Raw genomic sequence first — 18,901 nt, 5'->3', positions numbered from 1 at the left:
ATTTCTTTATTTTTGTTTTTATTTTCATTTCTCTAGGAGGTGGGTCAAAAAGGATCATGCTGTGATTTATGTCACAGACTGTTCTGCCTATGTTTTACTCAGAGAGTTTTATAGTCTCTGACCTTACATTTAGGTCTTTAATCCATTTTGACTTTATTTTTGTGTATGGTGTTAGGGGGTGTTCTAATATTGTTCTTTTACATGTAGCTGTCCAGTTTTCCCAGCATCACTTACTGAAGGGGCTGTCTTTTCTCCATTGTATATTCTTGCCTCCTTTATCAAAGATAAGGTGACCATATGTGCATGGGTTTATCTCTGGGCTTTCTATCCTGTTCCATTGATCTATATTTCTGTTTTTGTACCAGTACCATACTCTTCTGATTACTGTAGCTTTCATCTGTAGTATAGTCTGATACTGTAGTATATAGTCTGAAGTCTGGGAGCCTGATTCCTCCAGCACCGTTTTTCTTTCTCAAGATTGCTTTGGCAATGATTCGGGGTCTTGATTCGGGATCTTTTGTGTTTCCATACAAATTGTGAAATTTTTTGTTCTAGTTCTATGAAAAATGCCATCGGTAGTTTGTTTAGGATTGCATTGAATCTGTAGATTGCTTTGGGTAGTATAGTCATTTTCACAATGTTGATTCTTCCAATCCAAGAACATGGTATATCTCTCCATCTGTTTGTATGGTCTTTAATTTCTTTCATCAGTGTCTTATACTTTTCTGCATACAGATCTTTTGTCTCCTTAGGTAGGTTTATTCCTAGGTATTTTATTCTTTTCATTGTAATGGTAAATGGGAGCATTTCCTTAATTTTTCTTTCAGATTTTTCATCATTAATGTATAGGAATGCAAGAGATTTCTGTGCATTAGGTTGTATCCTGCTACTTTATCAAATTCATTGATTACCTCTAGTAGTTTTCTGGTAGCATCTTTAGGATTCTCTTTGTATTCTCTATGTATACTACCCTGTCATCTGCAAACAGTGACAGCTTTACTTCTTGTTTTCTGATTTGGATTCCTTTTATTTCTTTTTCTTCTCTGATCACTGTGGCTAAAACTTGCAAAACTATGTTGAATAATAGTGGTGAGAGTGGGCAACGTTGTCTTTTTCCTAATCTTAGTGGAAATGGTTTCAGTTTTTCACCATTGAGAATGATGTTGGCTGTAGGTTTGTCATATATGGCCTTTATCAACACCATTTTTTATCATAAATGGGTGTTGAATTTTGTTGAAAGATTTTTCTGTGTGTACTGAGAGGATCATATGGTTTTTCTCCTTCAGTTTGTTAATATGGTGTATCACATTGATTGATTTGCATATATTGAAGAATCTTTGCATTCCTGGGGTAAACCCCACTTGATCATGGTGTATGATCTTTTTAATGTGCTGTTGGATTCAGTTTGCTAGTATTTAGTTGAGGATTTTTGCATCTATGTTCATCAGTGATATTGGCCTGTAGTTTTCTTTCTTTGTGACATCTTTGTCTGGTTTTGGTATCAGGGTGATGGTGGCCTCGTAGAATGAGTTTGGGAGTGTTCCTCCCTCTGCTATATTTTGGAAGAGTTTGAGAAGGGTAGGTGTTAGTTCTTCTCTAAATGTTGATAGAATTCGCCTGTGAAGCCATCTGGTCCTGGGCTTTTGTTTGTTGGAAGATTTTTAATCACAGTCTCAATTTCAGTGCTTGTGATTGATCTATTTATATTTCCTATTTCTTCCTGGCTCAGTCTCGGAAGGTTGTGCTTTTCTAAGAATTTGTCCATTTTTTCCAGGTTGTCCATTTTATTGGCATATAGTTGCTTGCAGTAATCTCTCATGATCGGTTGTATTTCTGCAGTGTCAGTTTTTACTTCTCTTTTTTCATTTCTAATTCTATTGATTTGAGTCTTCTCCCTTTTTTTCTTGATGAGTCTGGCTAATGGTTTATCAATTTTGTTTATCTTCTCAAAGAAACAGCTTTTAGTTTTATTGATCTTTGTTATTGTTTCCTTCATTTCTTTTTCATTTATTTCTGATCTGATTTTTATGATTTCTTTCCTTCCACTAACTTTGGGGGTTTTTTTGTTGTTGTTGTTCTTCTTCTTTCTCTAATTGCTTTCAGTGTAAGGTTTGGTTGTTTCTTTGAGATGTTTCTTGTTTCTTGAGCTAGGATTGTATTGCTATAAACTTTCTGTTAGAACTGCTTTAGCTGAACCCCATAGATTTTGGGTAGTCGTGTTTTCATTGTCATTTTTTTCTAGGTATTTTTTTATTTCCTCTTTGATTTCTTCAGTGATCTCTAGGTTGTTAAGTAGTGTATTGTTTAGCGTCCATATGGTTGTATTCTTTACAGATTTTTTTCCTGTAATTGATATCTAGTCTCAGAGCGATGTGGTCGGGAAAACATACTTGATATGATTTCAATTTTCTTAAATTTACCAAGGCTTGATTTGTGACCCAAGATATGATCTATCCTGAAGACTGTTCCATGAGCATTTGAGAAGAAAGTGTATCCTACTGTTTTGGGATGGAATGTCCTATAAATACCAATTAAGTCGATAGTGTTTAATGTATCATTTAAAGCTTGTTTTTCCTTTTTTGTTTTCATTTTGGATGATCTGTCCATTGGTGAAAGTGGGGTGTTAGAGTCCCCTACTATGATTCTGTTACTGTCAATTTCCCCCTTTTTGGCTCTTAGCATTTACCTTATGTATTGAGGTGCTCCTATGTTGGTTGCATAAATATTTACAATTGTTATATCTTCTCCTTGGATTGACCCCTTCATCATTATGTAGTGTCCTTCTTTGTCTCTTGTAATAGTCTTTATTTTAAAGTCTTTTTTATTTGATATGAGAATTGCTACTCCAGCTTTCTTTTGATTTCATTTGCATGGAATATCTTTTTCCCATCCCTCATTTTTGGTCTGTATGTGTCCCTAGGTCTGAAGTGGGTCTCTTTTAGACAGCATATATACAGGTCTTGTTTTTCTATCCATTCAGCCCATCTATTTCTTTTGGTTGGAGAATTTAATACATTTACATTTAAGGTAATTATCGATGTATATGTTCCTATTATCATTTTCTTAATTGTTTTGGATTTGTTGTTGTAGGTCTTTTCCTTCTCTTGTGTTTTCTGCCTAGAGAAGTTTCTTTAGCATTTGAGTAAAGCTGGTTTGGTGGTGCTGAATTCTCTTAGCTTTTGCTTGTCTGTTAAGGTTTTAATTTCTCCGTCGAATCTGAATGAGATCCTTGGGTGTCATCATATATAGGACTTAATGCAGATCTGGGACATACTCAATTAGAATAATGAAAGATATTTCACAAAGGAATAAAGGTGAAATAATATTCAGAAATCTGTAATAGAACATTTAAAAACATTTAAGATTTTTATTGTGGAAAATATTAGCACCCCCCCCAGCATTTGTTGAGTGTATAGATGTTTATTGATTTTTTTCTGGACAATCTCAGACCTTCAGATAGTGGACATAAAATATACAGGAGTTCCTTAAAAGTTTTTAAGGTAGGAATATTCATAAATCAGATTTGGATATGAATTTTATATTCACTAGTTTACTTGCTAACTTTAAAATGATTATATTTATTTCTCTAGTAATTAAATTTGTCCTTGTTCCTTTATCTTAAAAGAGATCATGAATCTTCAGTTGTAATATAGGCTCAGGTTGTCCCAGGTGAAAGTTAAGGAGTTCATTATTCTTATCTCTGTCAATTGTCTAATTTACAAATGAGCTGAAGCAATTAATTCTTGCAAGTCTCCTGTATTAATTATAGTGTAGGCAGGTTTCCGTGTGGTTTTGTAATTCTTTTTGTCACATTTTCTCTCTGTTTACTATCTCAGCTTGATACTTGTTGACATGCTGATTCATGTTTTAGTGTACTAGAAGGGTTTTATTCATCTGGAGGAATGAGTATAAAGAGGTCACACCTTATCATCACACTGGCATTTCTAGTGTGTGTCGAGCATGTATCTCCTTTTAATTTAACTTCTGAAAAATGTACAGGGATTTCTGCAGCTAAGCTGTACAAATCGATAAAATTTGTAATCAAGGCTGTCTAATCTCTAAACCTGATATAAAACTTCACAACTATTGATTACATGTGAAGGATCTCTAGCTGTTAATCATGCATGAAAGCATAGAATAAATGGTGGCTTCAGAAAAGGAAATGGACAAATAATCATCACCCCTGCAGTCCTTATCTGTCTTTCTGTTCCCCTGAAGCAAGCATGTTACCAGACTTTCACTTTATTAAATCAAATGATGTATTAAAGTGTGTCAATAACCATTATCACTTTCAAAATTTGTATTACTCTAGCTTTTTTCTATTATAATTTAGAAATTTTCTCGTGTTTCTTCAGAAAAGTGATCCAAAGCAAATTAGTTTATTTTTTAAGTTTCCGGAAGGAATGAAAGAAGGACCTAAGTCGGTGTATTAAAATCATAATCTTTGTTGGGAGTGAAATGAGCCATACATACTTGGAATATCATTATAATGTAATTGTTGTAGTTTATTTTGAGCTGTCTTGGGGGGACTTCATGGCATAAGATAGCCTCACTTAAAATGGGCCCTCCTAACCTCTCATTTACTAATATACTTTATAATAATTTCCGAGTTTGAATTGACTGGCTTGACTCATTCAAGGACAGATGTAGGATGTTTACAAAGGAGATACGTAGTTGAGGAAAACATGTACTATTTCTGCATCTAAATATTATTAGAGGGATTTGGATAAAAATATATATGTAAATGTATTTTTCTGTTAGACCTATCCACTCAAAAGTAAAGAAATTTAGATTATATTGCTGATTCATTTTATATATACCTGTAAACTTATATTGATATAAAAATTAAAATATTTTAATAAATGTTGTGTTGCAGCGATGGATTAGGGTGCTAGAAAATCACTCTAAATTATTATAGCTTAGAATAAAGTATTGGCATGTCTTATACCTCATAGAATTATTAGTCCAATATTTAATATATTAGTATCTTTGGAAGCATAGTGAAGAAATGAACCTGCCCTCAAAGAGCATACAGGAAATAAAGACAAAAATATATTCATTTAAAGTAGTTTTTTAAATCTTATATCATACTGCCACAATATTTGACACATGCCAGGCCCTTAATAAATGTTTACTTTAATACAAAAAGAATACTGGGCTTCCCTGGTGGCGCAGTGGTTGAGAGTCCGCCTGCCGATGCAGGGGACACGGGTTCGTGCCCCAGTCTGGGAGGATCCCACATGCTGCGGAGCAGCTGGGCCCGTGAGCCATGGCCGCTGAGCCTGCACGTCCGGAGCCTGTGCTCCGCAACGGGAGAGGTCACAACAGTGAGAGGCCCGTGTACCGCAAAAAAAATAAAAATAAAAATAAAAAAGCATACTAAATAAGCATGTAGTGGCTCAGCACAACTCATTATTAGAGAAATAAAATTTGTAAAGTACTGTTCTATGGAGGGATCACTGACATAATCTTCACAAAAATATTGAGGTAATTTACCAAGTGAAGAGATTAGGGATAGGGATTATATCAAAATGCTGAACAGTTACTAACCACAAAATCTCATCAGTGGCAGAAAGCCTCTGATGATCTTGTCTGGCTCACAGATCTGCTGGTGGACTGGCAATTGGCTGGTCTAGATGACCTTTGCTGGCACGACGAGGTGACTAACTCAGCTCTGTTCCACATGCATTTCTTAGTCCAGAAGTGATGGTGGAGGTGTAAGAGCAAGAGGAGCTCACAGGACTCTTTGAGATACAGGCTGAAAATGAGCACACCGCCACTTTTGCTTCATTCTGTTGACCAAAGCAAGTCATGAAGCAAGCCCCAAATCAAAAGATGGGGAAATAAACCCCACTTCTTTGGTGTGATGGGTTGTAAAATCACATGGCCAACAGTGTGGATGCAAAGAGAGGTGAAGAATTGGAGCCATCACAGAACTGAGTTCTTAAGTTCTATTTTCATTAGCTCTTGAACATAAAACATATTAAAATTAGTTGCTTTATTGTTCAGAAAATTAAGTTTCCAAGCATATACTATGGGCCAACCACTTTGCTTAGCATACAAAATATTTACCTCATTTTTTAGTACGACCTAAGAAGTGTGTCATTTATCTTCCTTTTAGGGGTGGAGAAGGCATTGAAAATTCCCTCTAGGGCCTCCCTGGTGGCGCAGTGGTTGAGAGTCCGCCTGCCGATGCAGGGGATACGGGTTCGTGCCCCGGTCTGGGAGGATCCCATATGCCGCGGAGCGGCTGGGCCCGTGAGCCATGGCCGCTAGGCCTGCGCGTCCGGAGCCTGTGCTCCGCAACGGGAGAGGCCACAACGGTGAGAGGCCCGCATACCGCAAAAAGAAAAAAAAAAAAAAGAAAATTCCCTCTAGAGTTTTGTCATTGCTGTATACAGCTCCTCTCCATTCATCTTATTTTATACACTGTATATGATGAAGTAGTTTTTTCCATATTACTTTTTTAGGGTAATATACAACTCACTGTACATTTTGTATGTGATTAATGCTGTTGCTAAACATTTTTATGAAAAATAAAGTTTGTTTTTACACTAGGGGTAGATTATTCTCTTCTTTTTTTCCTTCAATAAATTTTTAAAATGCCTTTTCTCTGGCTTCCCTGGTGGCACAGTGGTAGAGAGTCCGCCTGCCAATGCAGGGGACATGGGTTCGTGCCCCTGTCCAGGAAGATCCCACATGCCATGAAGCGGCTGGGCCCGTGAGCCATGGCCACTGAGCCTGCGCGTCCAGAGCCTGTGCTCCGCAACGGGAGAGGCCACAACAGTGAGAGGCCCACGTACCGCAAGAAAAAAGAAAAAAAGAAAAAAAAAACTCTTCTCTTTCTATTTTATGTTTTATCCAAGTATAGGTGGTTAGCTATACAAAATGTTTTATTTTTTTGTATTGTTTAAAGTATAACATATAAGCAGAATATGCAGTATGAGAGATGAATTGAAGTGGATTGACTGTAATTACATGGTTCTTCCAACACAGTCTGATATTATTAGATAAAAATTTAAGCGAAAAACATTAAAGAACCCCCAAATTTTCAACTCCCCATGTTTTGAGAATTAGGTTTAATAAGACATTCAGTAGGATTTATCTATTGGAAAAATAGTTATTTTTGTCTTTTTTTTTCCACGTCATTTTGGTAGTAAGTTCTTTTGCAAATCAGTTTCCTTAGCATTATTATAGAGTATGCAAATGTTATTAGAATTATCTGATGTACTTCAGTCAGACTCTTGAGAGCAGTGAAGATGACATATTTTGGTTTAATTTGATGATGTGCTTAGTATTGTTCTGATGGTACTGGGTAAATATTTCTGTGACTCTGCAGGAGAGCTGAGTGAGCCATGCACCCCCCTGTCATTCTATATCCCCTGAGGGCAAACATGTCATTTCAACAACACAGCCAGAAAGCCAAAAGAGCTGACAGTTGGTTTGTGGTTATTCCTGGACCTGAGGCTCCCTCATATTACAGTGCTAATCAAGTCATCTCACCAACTTATCATTAACTCAATTTGACCCGTGGGAGCAGAGATGAAATCTTTTTGGCAAGACTAATGATGCTCTAAGACTAAAAAGATGTGCAGTGTAAAACCTTGATTATCCTCAGTCATTACCATGAGGAAAATAAAAGTACAAAGCATCAATAGAGTAAAGTAAAGACAATGTCTTCCAAAGCACCTCAGTTTTTTCCTCCCCCAAGGTATGCCAATGTCTTCTTCCTTTTTTTTTTTTAGAAAAAAAATTCAACTTTGTTCAGAAATTTCATCTCAATTATTTCTTATTTTACACCAACAATATTTTCTCTAACAGTCAGGAAGTTCACTTTCCTTGTGTTTGTTTTGATAAATGGAATGGAAATTGTGCTTTGCAGTCAGCTTCTAAGATTTCTGATGAAAAGGCAGCCAGGAGCAAGAAGCTCCCTGTCATGCTTCAGTGTTCTTAGTTTGTGACATCTTTGACAACATCTTCCTTTTCTTCTTGGCATGAGCTTTGGGACATCTTCTATTTCTCTCTGACTGACAGCTGGATAATAAGTTTTATCATTAAAAACTGATTCTAGGGAAATGTGATCCCTGCCCTCGATTCTCTTGTAGCTGCTAAAGCTTTTGTTTTCACAACTCTTTCAGGGTAACCAGAGATTATCACTAGAGAAGGACCTGGATATTGGCCTGTCATGTCATGTGTTGTTTAACAAATACCCAAAATTGAATTTCCTTTTATCTGTTATCTAGAACCACTTATTAAATCATCTTGCTGTTGAGAGGTGACTCAAAGTCAACAGGTCCTTTCTACTCATGTTGCCTTAATTTTTCTTAATCTTCAGAGAATTCTTAAGTAGTTCTTCATTTTATCCTATCAAGTTGTGTTAAATATTTGACACAAAAACTATTACAAGGATAAATCCCATGCTTGATCTGTTTAGAATTTAAGTAAGGACAGTGATATGCTATTTCTTTATTTATCTGCTAATTGTATATTACTGGTCATAGATTTGATATATAACTTTTCTGCTATCTCTTTTTATTTCTTCTTGATTTCATGTGGCTTTTCTCACTGTAACAACTAGGAAATAGGTGAATGATAAAGGAAAAATGGAATGGGAAAAGTTAGTAAACCTGGCTGATCAACTTTTGGCAGGAAAATAAAGAAAGCCATTGTCTCCTGAAGTCACACTCGTTCTTGGCCCCTTATTCTTCCCTAACACATTACAATCTTTGGATTTTTCCACTTCCAGTGTCTGCACACTTGACAAAACCTCCAAAGTAATTTTTCTAAAGTAGTTAATTAATTGTGTTAATTTCCTGCTCAGTTACTTTCCATTGGCTCTTAGATCAAGTTACCTCTTATCATGACATCCAAAGTTTTTCCAATCTTTTCCCAACCAACTTTTCCTATATAACCTCCTATTAGATAACTTGTACAGCAACCAAATGGGATTACATATTTTTTCCAATTGTGTTTGTATTTATTCATCTTGTTTCCTCTGCATTTTTATTATTTATCCAAATTATGTCTATAGATCTTCTTGCCTTACCCATTGAGACCAAATGCAAATATCTCTTCCATTTGACAGGTGGAAGTTGTTTCTCTCTCTTGAATTCCTATAGTATTTTATTCCATTCATATACCATTTATATCATACTGCTTTAATTTTTTTTCTTAGTTTATCATCTTTACTAAATAAATGTTAAGCTCCTTGAGGTCTATTATTGTTTTATTCACTTTAGAATCCTCCACAGTGTCTGGTATCATACACTTCATATAATAGGCAATCTATTTTTGTTTCACAATAGATGGATTACTTGTTCAAAATATTTTAATATGATCCTTTGCTGCATGAAGGTCACTCCTTTGCTATATTTATTCCCAAGTTTCTGCCAGAATTTTGCTCCACAACTTTTTCCAATTCCTTGTTTCTCTCTCAAATTTCCTTTTACTAGAAAAGCAAAATGAGAGAGAAGGAAAGAGAACTGTTTTATAAACACATGTATGGAATACCTAACAAAAATTTGAAAATGGAAAATTAAAAATTGGGAAGAAGAAAGAACATTTAGTAAATTTCAAACCACTTGACAAGTAGTGCATTGATGAATGTGATCCCCATTGTTGTATCATCATTGTGGTGACCTATGTTGTTATAAATACTGTGACGTCTCTATGTGCCATTCACCACACTAGGTCTTTAAATTATTTAATCCTTAAAACAGCACTTATGCCCAGCTTTATATAACATAGTGAGTCCTGAGCAATATCCTTCTACTTCCGTTTATTCTACAAAAGTTAATTATTCCAATTTTAAAAGTTTAAATTTTTACTTATGCATTCATATCTCAGAAATACAACACAATTATTGGTGAGGCACAAGACTAATGGATCAGGGTGAGGAATTTAGGTAATTTTCTTGTCTAATTCTCTGATAGAATTTTCTGTGAATGGATTTCATAGTAGTAGAACAGTCTCAAGTCCCTGCTGTTTATATCCTGATTTTAAAAAATCTATGTATACGTGGTTGTCAGCCCATGTCAGCGCTAACAGACTTCAGAGGTGTTGCATAGCAGAGTGCCTATTGTATGTGTGTATGTATCTGTATGTGCTTATATATGTATATGTGAATATATACATAGATATACGTGCATGGATACATATATGTGATTATAACATATATGTAAATACAGCTGAGAATATCCAACCTCAATAAAAACTGGAAAAAAATAAAGCACGTGTCAACTAAATAAGTGTAATTAGACAGTGACTTCCTCTGAATTACTGCAGATGCCTTATAGCTCAAAATAATTGAATTTTGACTTTAGATGTGTTTCTGCATACGTGTGTGTGTGTGTGTTTACTTTGTTGTATGTTGGTTTCTGAATATTGCCCTAGATGGCAGTAAGATTATATTTTAAGCACTATTTTAGTAATAACAATTCATTTTGCAGCATTTCTTCAAGCCATTGTGAAAAATATAGATTTTAAATACCATATTGACCTCGTAGAAAGATTCTTTGCCTATTAAAAAGCTATTTCTTTTCACAAATCTTTGTTTTTTTACCAGTTAATAAAGTGTTGGCAACTGATATTATGATTGTGGTTTATGAACATATGTATAGAATTTCTAAAGCTACCTTTTCCAGATTTTAAATTAGAGTATTAAAATCTAATTTATATTAGTGTCAAAGTTAGCAGCATTTAAATACACCGAAACAGAATTCTCACTCAAAGTGAACTCTGTATTTTTTTACATACTACCAATACATAATAAATATATTTTTGTCAACTCTTAAAAATGAATAATTGAGGGTGTAGAGCTATTGTGTCTTTCACAGTGTCTGGGTATGCTTTTATTTTACTTTTTTTTTTTAATTTCAAATACGAGAATAAAAAGAGTGGGGGTAGTGAGTTACTTCTGCTTTTGACAGCGAGTCCCTCAGTATGCACACATTTACATCTCTTCTGGCTTTTCCAAGCCTAGAGAAACACCAAGTTCCTCCAAACTTCGACTTGCTCTAGGGCTATTCAGAATGTCAAGCAGTTCTAATAGGCAGTCAGCTAGCTGCAGCAGCTGAGCAGAAATTGAATAGCACATATATTCCCTATTTTCAGTGCTCCATAAAAGGGTTGAATAAAGGAAGCTGAAAGGCAAAAGAAATTGGATATAATGAGATTAGTTAGGAGAAGAAAATTTCTATTTATTTTTATAATTATTTAACTTTATAAATAGAGAAATTAATTTTTTAAATTATTTTATTATTAGTTTGGGAGAAAATGTAAATATGTAGTCAGTAATTTGACAGGCAAATGGTAGAGGCTTTTAGTACATGAAGTGTTAAGTAGGGTTTTTTTCTTTACCATTTTGCATCTCCACTTTTTTTCACGTTCATGTGTACACTTTTTTTAATTTCTTTTTTTTAAAAGAGGCCTCTAAATTTGCTGTTCAGAAATATAGTCCCTCTGTGATGACTAAAGTCATGTGTAAACTTTAAACCATTCCTATGAATATCCACTTTTTTTCTTGTTTTTTGTTGTTTTTTGGAGTTTTATTGGTCTTGTAGTTTCTACTCATTGCCAAAGTTACTAAGGTAAAATTTTCCTCCACTACTACCAATGAAGTTGTGTCATACATCTGTAAAACAGATTCTTTTAAAATTTTTATTTCATTTTATTTTTTAATACATTATACCCTGTTTACTTATTTCTCTGACCCCTCATCCCCTGCTTCTGGCAACTGCCAATCTGTTCTCTCTAACTGATCTATGATCTTGTTTTTTTGGTTCTTTTTTGTTTTTGTTTTTAAGACCCCACACATAAGAGAGATTATATGGTATTGTCTTTCTCTGTCTGATATATTTCATTTAGCCTAATACCCTGGAAGTCTATCCATGTTGCTGCAAATGTCAAAATTTTGCTCTTTTTCATGGCTTAATAATATCCCATGGTATATATATAGATATGCATAGATATGTATATGTAAACACATTTTCTTTACTCACTCATCCCTTGATGGACACTTGTGTTGTTTCCTTGTAAATAGTGCTGCAGTGAACATGGGGGTACATATATCTTTTCAGTTAGTGTTTTTATTTTCTGCAGATAAATACTCCGAAGTGGAATTGCTGAATCATATGGTAGTTCTGTTTTTTGTTTGTTTGTTTTTTTTTTTTTGCTGTACGCGGGCCTCTCACTGCTGTGGCCTCTCCCGTTGCGGAGCACAGGCTCCGGACACACAGGCTCCGCGGCCATGGCTCGCGGGCCCAGCCGCTCCGCGGCATGTGGGATCTTCCGGGATAGGGGCACGAACCCGTGTCCCCTGCATCGGCAGGCGGACTCTCAACCACTGCGCCACCAGGGAAGCCCTGTAGTTCTGTTTTTAATTGAGGAACTTTAATACTGTTTTCCATAGTGGCTGCACCAATTTATATTCCCAACGGTGCACAAGGGATCCCTTTTCTCCACATCCTCACCAACACTTGTTATTTCTTATCTTTTTGATGACAGCCATTTTGAGAGGTGTGAGGCAATATCTTGTACTTTTGGTTTGCATTTCCCTGATGATTACTGACGTTGAACATCTTTTCATGTACCTGTTGACCATCTGTATGTCTTATTTGGGAAAATGTCTCTTTGGATCTTGTGCCCATTTTTTAATCAGCCTGTTTGGGGTTTTTTTGCTATTGAGTTGTAGGAGTTCTTTATATATTTTGGATATTAACTGCTTATCAGATATATGATTTGCAAATATTTTCTTCCATTCAGTAGGTTACCTTTGCATTTTGTTGATGGTTTCCTTTGCTGTGCAGAAGCTTTTTAGTATGATATAGTCCCACTTATTTATTTTTGCTTTTGGTGTCAGATTAAAAAAAGTCATGGCCTAAACCTGTGTCAAGGAGCTTACCATCTTTTTGTTTGTTTGTTTGTTTTTAGGAGTTTTATGATTTCAGGTCTTACTTTCAGGTCTTTAATCCATTTTGAGTTAATTTTTGTATATGGTGTAAGACAGTGGTTGTGTTTCACTCTTTTGCATATAACTGTCCAGTTTTCCCAATACCATTTAATGAAGAGATAGTTCTTTCCCCATTGTATATTCTTGACTCCTTTTTCATAAGTTAATTGACCAGATATGTGTGCATTTATTTCTGGGCTCTCTATTCTGTTCCATTCATCTATGTGTCTGTTTCAGTACAAATATATCATTTTAATTATTTTAACTTTGTAATATAGTTTGAAATCAGAGAGCATGATGCCTCCAGCTTTGTTCTTTTTTCTCAAGATTACTTTGGCCAGTTGGGGTTTTTTTGTGGTTTCATACAAATTTTAAGATTATTTGTTTCATTTCTTCGAAAAAAATGTCATTGGAATTTTGATAGGGATTGCATTGAATCTGTAGATTGCTTTCAGTAGTATGGCCATTTTAACAATATTGATTTTTCCAGTCCATGAGCACTGAGTATCTTTCATTTGTGTCTTCTTCAATTTCTTTATGCTTTTCTTAGTCTTTTAAAGTTGTATTAGAATGCAGGGTAAGTGCAAATTGAATAGTGGCATAAAATGAAAAGATGTATGAAAGAGAATGATCACTTGGAAAAAGAGAAGTTTATAAAGGAATAAGATGTCAGGTTCAAAATGAAGGGTGTATGAAAACAGGTATATGACTACTAGACCTAAAAAATTTAAAGCGGAGGAATAAATATTTATTGGTGTTTTCTCTTATTGCTATATGGGATACTTGCATTCATATGTATCAGGTATTTTCTGGAGAAATTTCTCAATCTAGACACTTTTAGAACAACGTATGGACTGACTGCAATGTGGCCACTCAGTTGTATCTGATTGCTACCTAACAGGCAGCAAAGTCACAATTTATCTGGGAAGTTTTTGGATGATCCTACCTATAAGTGCCTGGCCAGTTTGTGGGCAGTGATGCCAAAGACTGTGTTTTTAGTCTAACTAGATGGAAAGGAAAATATCATCTCACTCTTGTGCCTGGTGGGGAAAATGATAACATAGAGCTAGACATATAAAGATATTTTTTTAAATGATTAAAAAAACACATCTTTCTTCCAGCCTACTTAACACTGAAACAAAAGTGGTAAAATAGGGGGACTGGATATTGTAAACAATCAGAAGATCAGACAGAATGTAAAACCTAAACTTTGGATTCTACCAAAGATTAATTTGCATATATATATATATGTATTTTTATAGTTTTGAGGTTTTAAATTAAATGGCCACCAGAGTGTATTTCACATTGCACATTAAATATATTGAACTGGAATCCCAATTTGGGTTTGCCATCTGTGTGCCATGCTGATTATTTTCACACAACTAAGATTTTAATCTCAAAAATGAAAATTTATAAAAACACCCATATTGGGCTTTTTGTATTACTTATTTTTCTTCACTTTTTCCCTACTGATTTATATTTTTCATGAGAACTAACAATCCCTCGTGAGCTAATGGAGGCACCAACAAGGCCTCAACCTTGACCTTGACTTTAATCTCTTTGTCAAATCAATGTATTAAAGTTTTGCTGTGTATTGGTTTGTTTACTGTGTAGACTTTGCCATGGCCATGACTTTCATAGGGTAATTATTTTGATTAAGTTAGATGATTAAAGTTAGTCTTGCATGAGAAAAGTATACACTTGGGAAGGAGTGATGGATGGATTCCAGTCTTCAGAGTGTTTAGTTCTGCCAGCATTTTCCAGTTGAATGGAAATTCACTTCCCAGTTTGGTTTCGGTGACACTGAATGGATTATCAAACCTGAGCGTTTCCTAGAGAAAGACAAAAAGAGATCAAGAAGGATAGATGACAATGTGAATATCCACATGTGTTCTTGCAATTTTTCTCAGATATTTTTCTGCTTTGATGAACAACATCATTACTGAAATAATAAATGTTAATTAATATCTGCATCATTTTTGTAAATGGTAGTTTAGTATTACAACTAGACTAATTAGTATACAGCATAGCTTGGTGACATGACAAATCAGAGAGCATAACATGTTGACTCTCATCCATTATGATGTATTAGCTAATTCACTTGCTCAATAATGACCAAAGAAAGATGGGGAATAGGGCAGTAACAACAGAAACAACTATAAAAGCATTGTGGCCACATTTTCAGGTTTTTATTTTTCTGCCATGTTCCTGAGTACTATGGATTGTGGACATTTTACTTCCCATTTCTCTTCCCATTGGTAAATCATAGCCTTAACAGAAACCTTTAAGAATAAGATCATGAGTAATAAAGAAAATGAGAATAAACGATGACTTCCAGATTTTCCTAGGTTTACACATGCTATGTCATGCTCAGTGTTAAATTTTTTCAAGATTATTCATGGTAAAGTTGACAGCTATCTGTGTCTTTGATTTATTTTTCAGAACCTATGCGAACCCCAAAGACTTTAAAGATTGCTGAGATACAGGCAAGACGCATTGCTGTGGACTGGGAATCCCTGGGTTACAACATCACTCGTTGCCACACTTTTAATGTCACTATCTGCTACCATTACTTCCGTGGTCACAATGAGAGCAAGGCAGACTGTTTGGACATGGACCCCAAAGCCCCTCAGCATGTTGTGAACCATCTGCCGCCTTATACAAACGTCAGCCTCAAAATGATCCTAACCAATCCAGAAGGCAGGAAGGAGAGTGAAGAGACGATTATTCAAACTGATGAAGATGGTATGCTCATACTTCCTTATTTTTAAAGGGGGGAATTATATGACAAGAATTATGTACTTGCTTACAGTTTTGCCTAGAGTCCCCAAAATTGAATTGGATTCCGAAATCTGCTAAATACTTTTAACAGGGTTAACTTTAGAAAGGGTTTGCCTTTAACAAAAAGCTTAATATTCTTCAGGGTAGCATCAAATACTAAATGAACTATTCCTTTATTGTTTTCCATTTTTATACAATATTAGAAAAGTAGCAACTACACTAAAAGTCTAAATAAAGTTTTTATCAAATGTTCAAAAATAATTTTCACCATTTGTGGCACTACATCGATTACCTATTGGTGAAATGCACTTAGTTAAAAATATAGTTTTTTGCATTTTACAGATCAATAGTAATAGCTTTCTTTCCTTTAGATTTGAAAGCAGCATTGTTTACCCATTCTATTTATTTTTAGATAGTTTTATGTAATTATAAATATAAAAGAAGGTCAAAGTTTATATGTTTAAGTCTAAATAAAGGTCCTTATCAGATATTGGCAAGCTATCATCTTTTATCTATCTTTTTACCACCCAAGTAATTGAATTATAACTTGCCCAATTTCTATGTGTATTACTTCTAAATTATTGAATAATAGGAAGAAACATTTATATTAATATTATAAGTTACACACACATAATATAGTATGTCATTAATGTGAATTTGAATACATATTCTGATTTAAAAAAATAGTATCCTAGACAAAAATGTATAAAAATGATAATCTAATAATAACACTGTATTCTTCCAATGTAAGACATTTCATTTGCAATATTTCCTTTTATGAATGAAAGCGTGCAGGGGGAAAAAGTGTGCTATATAGTGAATTGAGGCAAAACCGAACTGGGGAGTCAGGAATCATGAGTTTTCAGTCCTGGCTCTAATAACTCTGTAACCTTAGCAAATCCTTTCACCCCTCTAGTTCTCTAGTTCTCAACTCTATTATGAAAAGGTTAAATTAGATGATCTCTAAGGTTCCATCTACATTTTTGTTTGGGTTTCAGAAAACAGGATGTATTTGATACCTGAGTGTTCCCAATTTCCCTCGAGTTCTAAACTTTAGGCTCAGATGTATATTTTGATGCCTGCCAAGTATGAGATTGCCATAAAATGGGTCAATATTCCATAGTTTCTAGAAATTCTCCTTATTACTTCAAACTTTCTCACTCTGAAAAATGGAAATGATCTTGGATTGTTCTGTTGTTTTTGTCATAATAAAGGGAAGTGAAAGCTTTTAACCTCATTTAGCTCAGACTTTCAAGGAAACAATATTGTCCTAAAATTATGCATATTCATAAAATTTCAAAGAATAAGCCTAAGACTTATTCATGATAAATGTATTTTTGTCATCTTTGAGACAATAAAACAGTCACCTCAGCTATCATGTTTGAACTTGCACTTAATCAAAACATTAACAACATTTTAAAGAACAAACCCTGCTTTTATACATAAACACACAAACACTCGTATTACCCCCCTGCCCCCCCCACACACAACACACATACAACACATGCTTATGAAAGAAACAGTGGTTGAGTGTAGTTGTTTCATAGGTAGAGTATCAAAATGGGAAGTCTAAGCATGGATTCAAAAGCTCTGAAAAATCTCTATCTCATTTTATAAAGTGGGATAAATATTTTGCCTGTATTATACTAAACATTTTTAAGTATAGTTGATTTGTAAATTGTGTTAGTTTCAGTTGCACAGCAAAGTGATTCAGTTATTTTTTTTCAGATTATATTCCATTATAGTTTATTTCAAGATCTTGAATTTAATTCCCTGTGCTATACAGTAAATACTTGTTGCTTATCTATTTTATGTATAGTATTTCATATCCATTAATCCCATACTCCCCCCTCCCTCCATCTCCCCTTTGGTAACCATGAGTTTGTTTTCTGTGTCTGTAAGTCTGTTTCTGTTTTGTATATAGATTCATTTGCATTGTTTTTAGGTTCCACATGTAAGTGATACCATATAGTATGTGTCTGTCTGACTTACCTCACTAAGTATAGGATTCTGTAGATCCATCCATGTTGCTGCAAATGGCAACATTTCATTCTTTTTTATGACTAATATTTCATTGTGTATATATATACCACATCTTCTTAAGCCAATTGTCTGTTTATGGGTACTTGGGTTGTTTCCATGTCTTGACTATTGTAAATAGTGCTGCTATGAACATTGGAGTGCATGTATTGTTTTGAATTATTAGAGTTTTTGTCTTTTCTGGATATATACCCAGAAGTGGGATTGGTGGATCATATGGTAGCTCTATTTTTAGATTTTTAAGGAACCTCTATACTGTTCTCCATAGTGGCTGCACCAGTTTACATTCCAGCCAACGGTGTGCAGATATTCCCTTTTCTCCACACCCTCTCCAGCATTTATTATTTGCAGACTTTTTGATGATGGCCATTCTGACCAGTGTGAGGTGATACGTCATTGTGTGTTTGATTTGCATTTCTCTAAGGATAAGGTTATTGACCATCTTTTCCTGTGCCTGTTGCCCATATGTATGTCTTCTTTGGAAAAATGTCTATTTAGGTTGTCTGCCCATTTTTTGATTGGGTTGTTTGGGTTTTTTTGACATTCAGTTGTACAAGCAGTTTGTATATTTGGGTATTAACCTCTTGTCAGTCGCATTGTTTGCATATATTTTCTCCCATTCTGCAGGTTGTCTTTTAGTTTTATTGACAGATTCCTTTGCTATACAAAAGCTTTTAGGTTTGATTAGGTCCCATTTGTTCATTGTACACTATACATTTTATAATCTGTGATTTTTGTAATAAGAATGTACTCATGTTTTATTGCCTGCACTTAAAATTGAAAAAAAAAGAATTTTTTTATCTTTATTGGAGTATAATTGCTTTAAAATGGTGTGTTAGTTTCTGCTTTATAACAAAGTGAATCAGCTATACATATATATATATCCCCATATCCCCTCCCTCTTGCGTCTCCCTCCCACCCTCCCTATCCCACCCCTCTAGGTGGTCACAAAGCACCGAGCTGATCTCCCTGTGCTATGCGGCTGCTTCCCACTAGCTATCTGTTTTACATTTGGTAGTGTATATATGTCCATGTCACTCTCTCACTTCATCCCAGCTTACCCTTCCCCCTCCCCGTGTCCTCAAGTCCATTCTCTACATCTGCGTCTTTATTCCTGTCCTGCCCCTAGGT

General features: G+C 34.9%; 1 protein-coding gene across 4 annotated transcripts in view; it reads left to right on the top strand.

Annotated features, from left to right (window-relative positions):
• PTPRK (protein tyrosine phosphatase receptor type K) overlaps positions 1 to 18,901 on the top strand; it is a 588,095-nt gene that overhangs the window by 451,272 nt on the left and 117,922 nt on the right. For all 4 annotated transcript variants that reach the window (XM_081250577.1, XM_081250575.1, XM_081250574.1 and 1 more), the window contains exon 8: positions 15,392 to 15,694. In XM_081250577.1, coding sequence (XP_081106703.1) covers positions 15,392 to 15,694 — 303 coding nt within the window. The remainder of the gene's footprint in view (positions 1 to 15,391; positions 15,695 to 18,901) is intronic.

Source organism: Mesoplodon bidens (assembly GCF_964165515.1).
Source record: "Mesoplodon bidens genome assembly, chromosome: 12".
NCBI lineage: Eukaryota > Metazoa > Chordata > Mammalia > Artiodactyla > Ziphiidae > Mesoplodon > Mesoplodon bidens.
The sequence above is the reverse complement of the archived record's forward strand: the minus strand, read 5'-3'. Positions and strand labels throughout refer to the sequence as shown.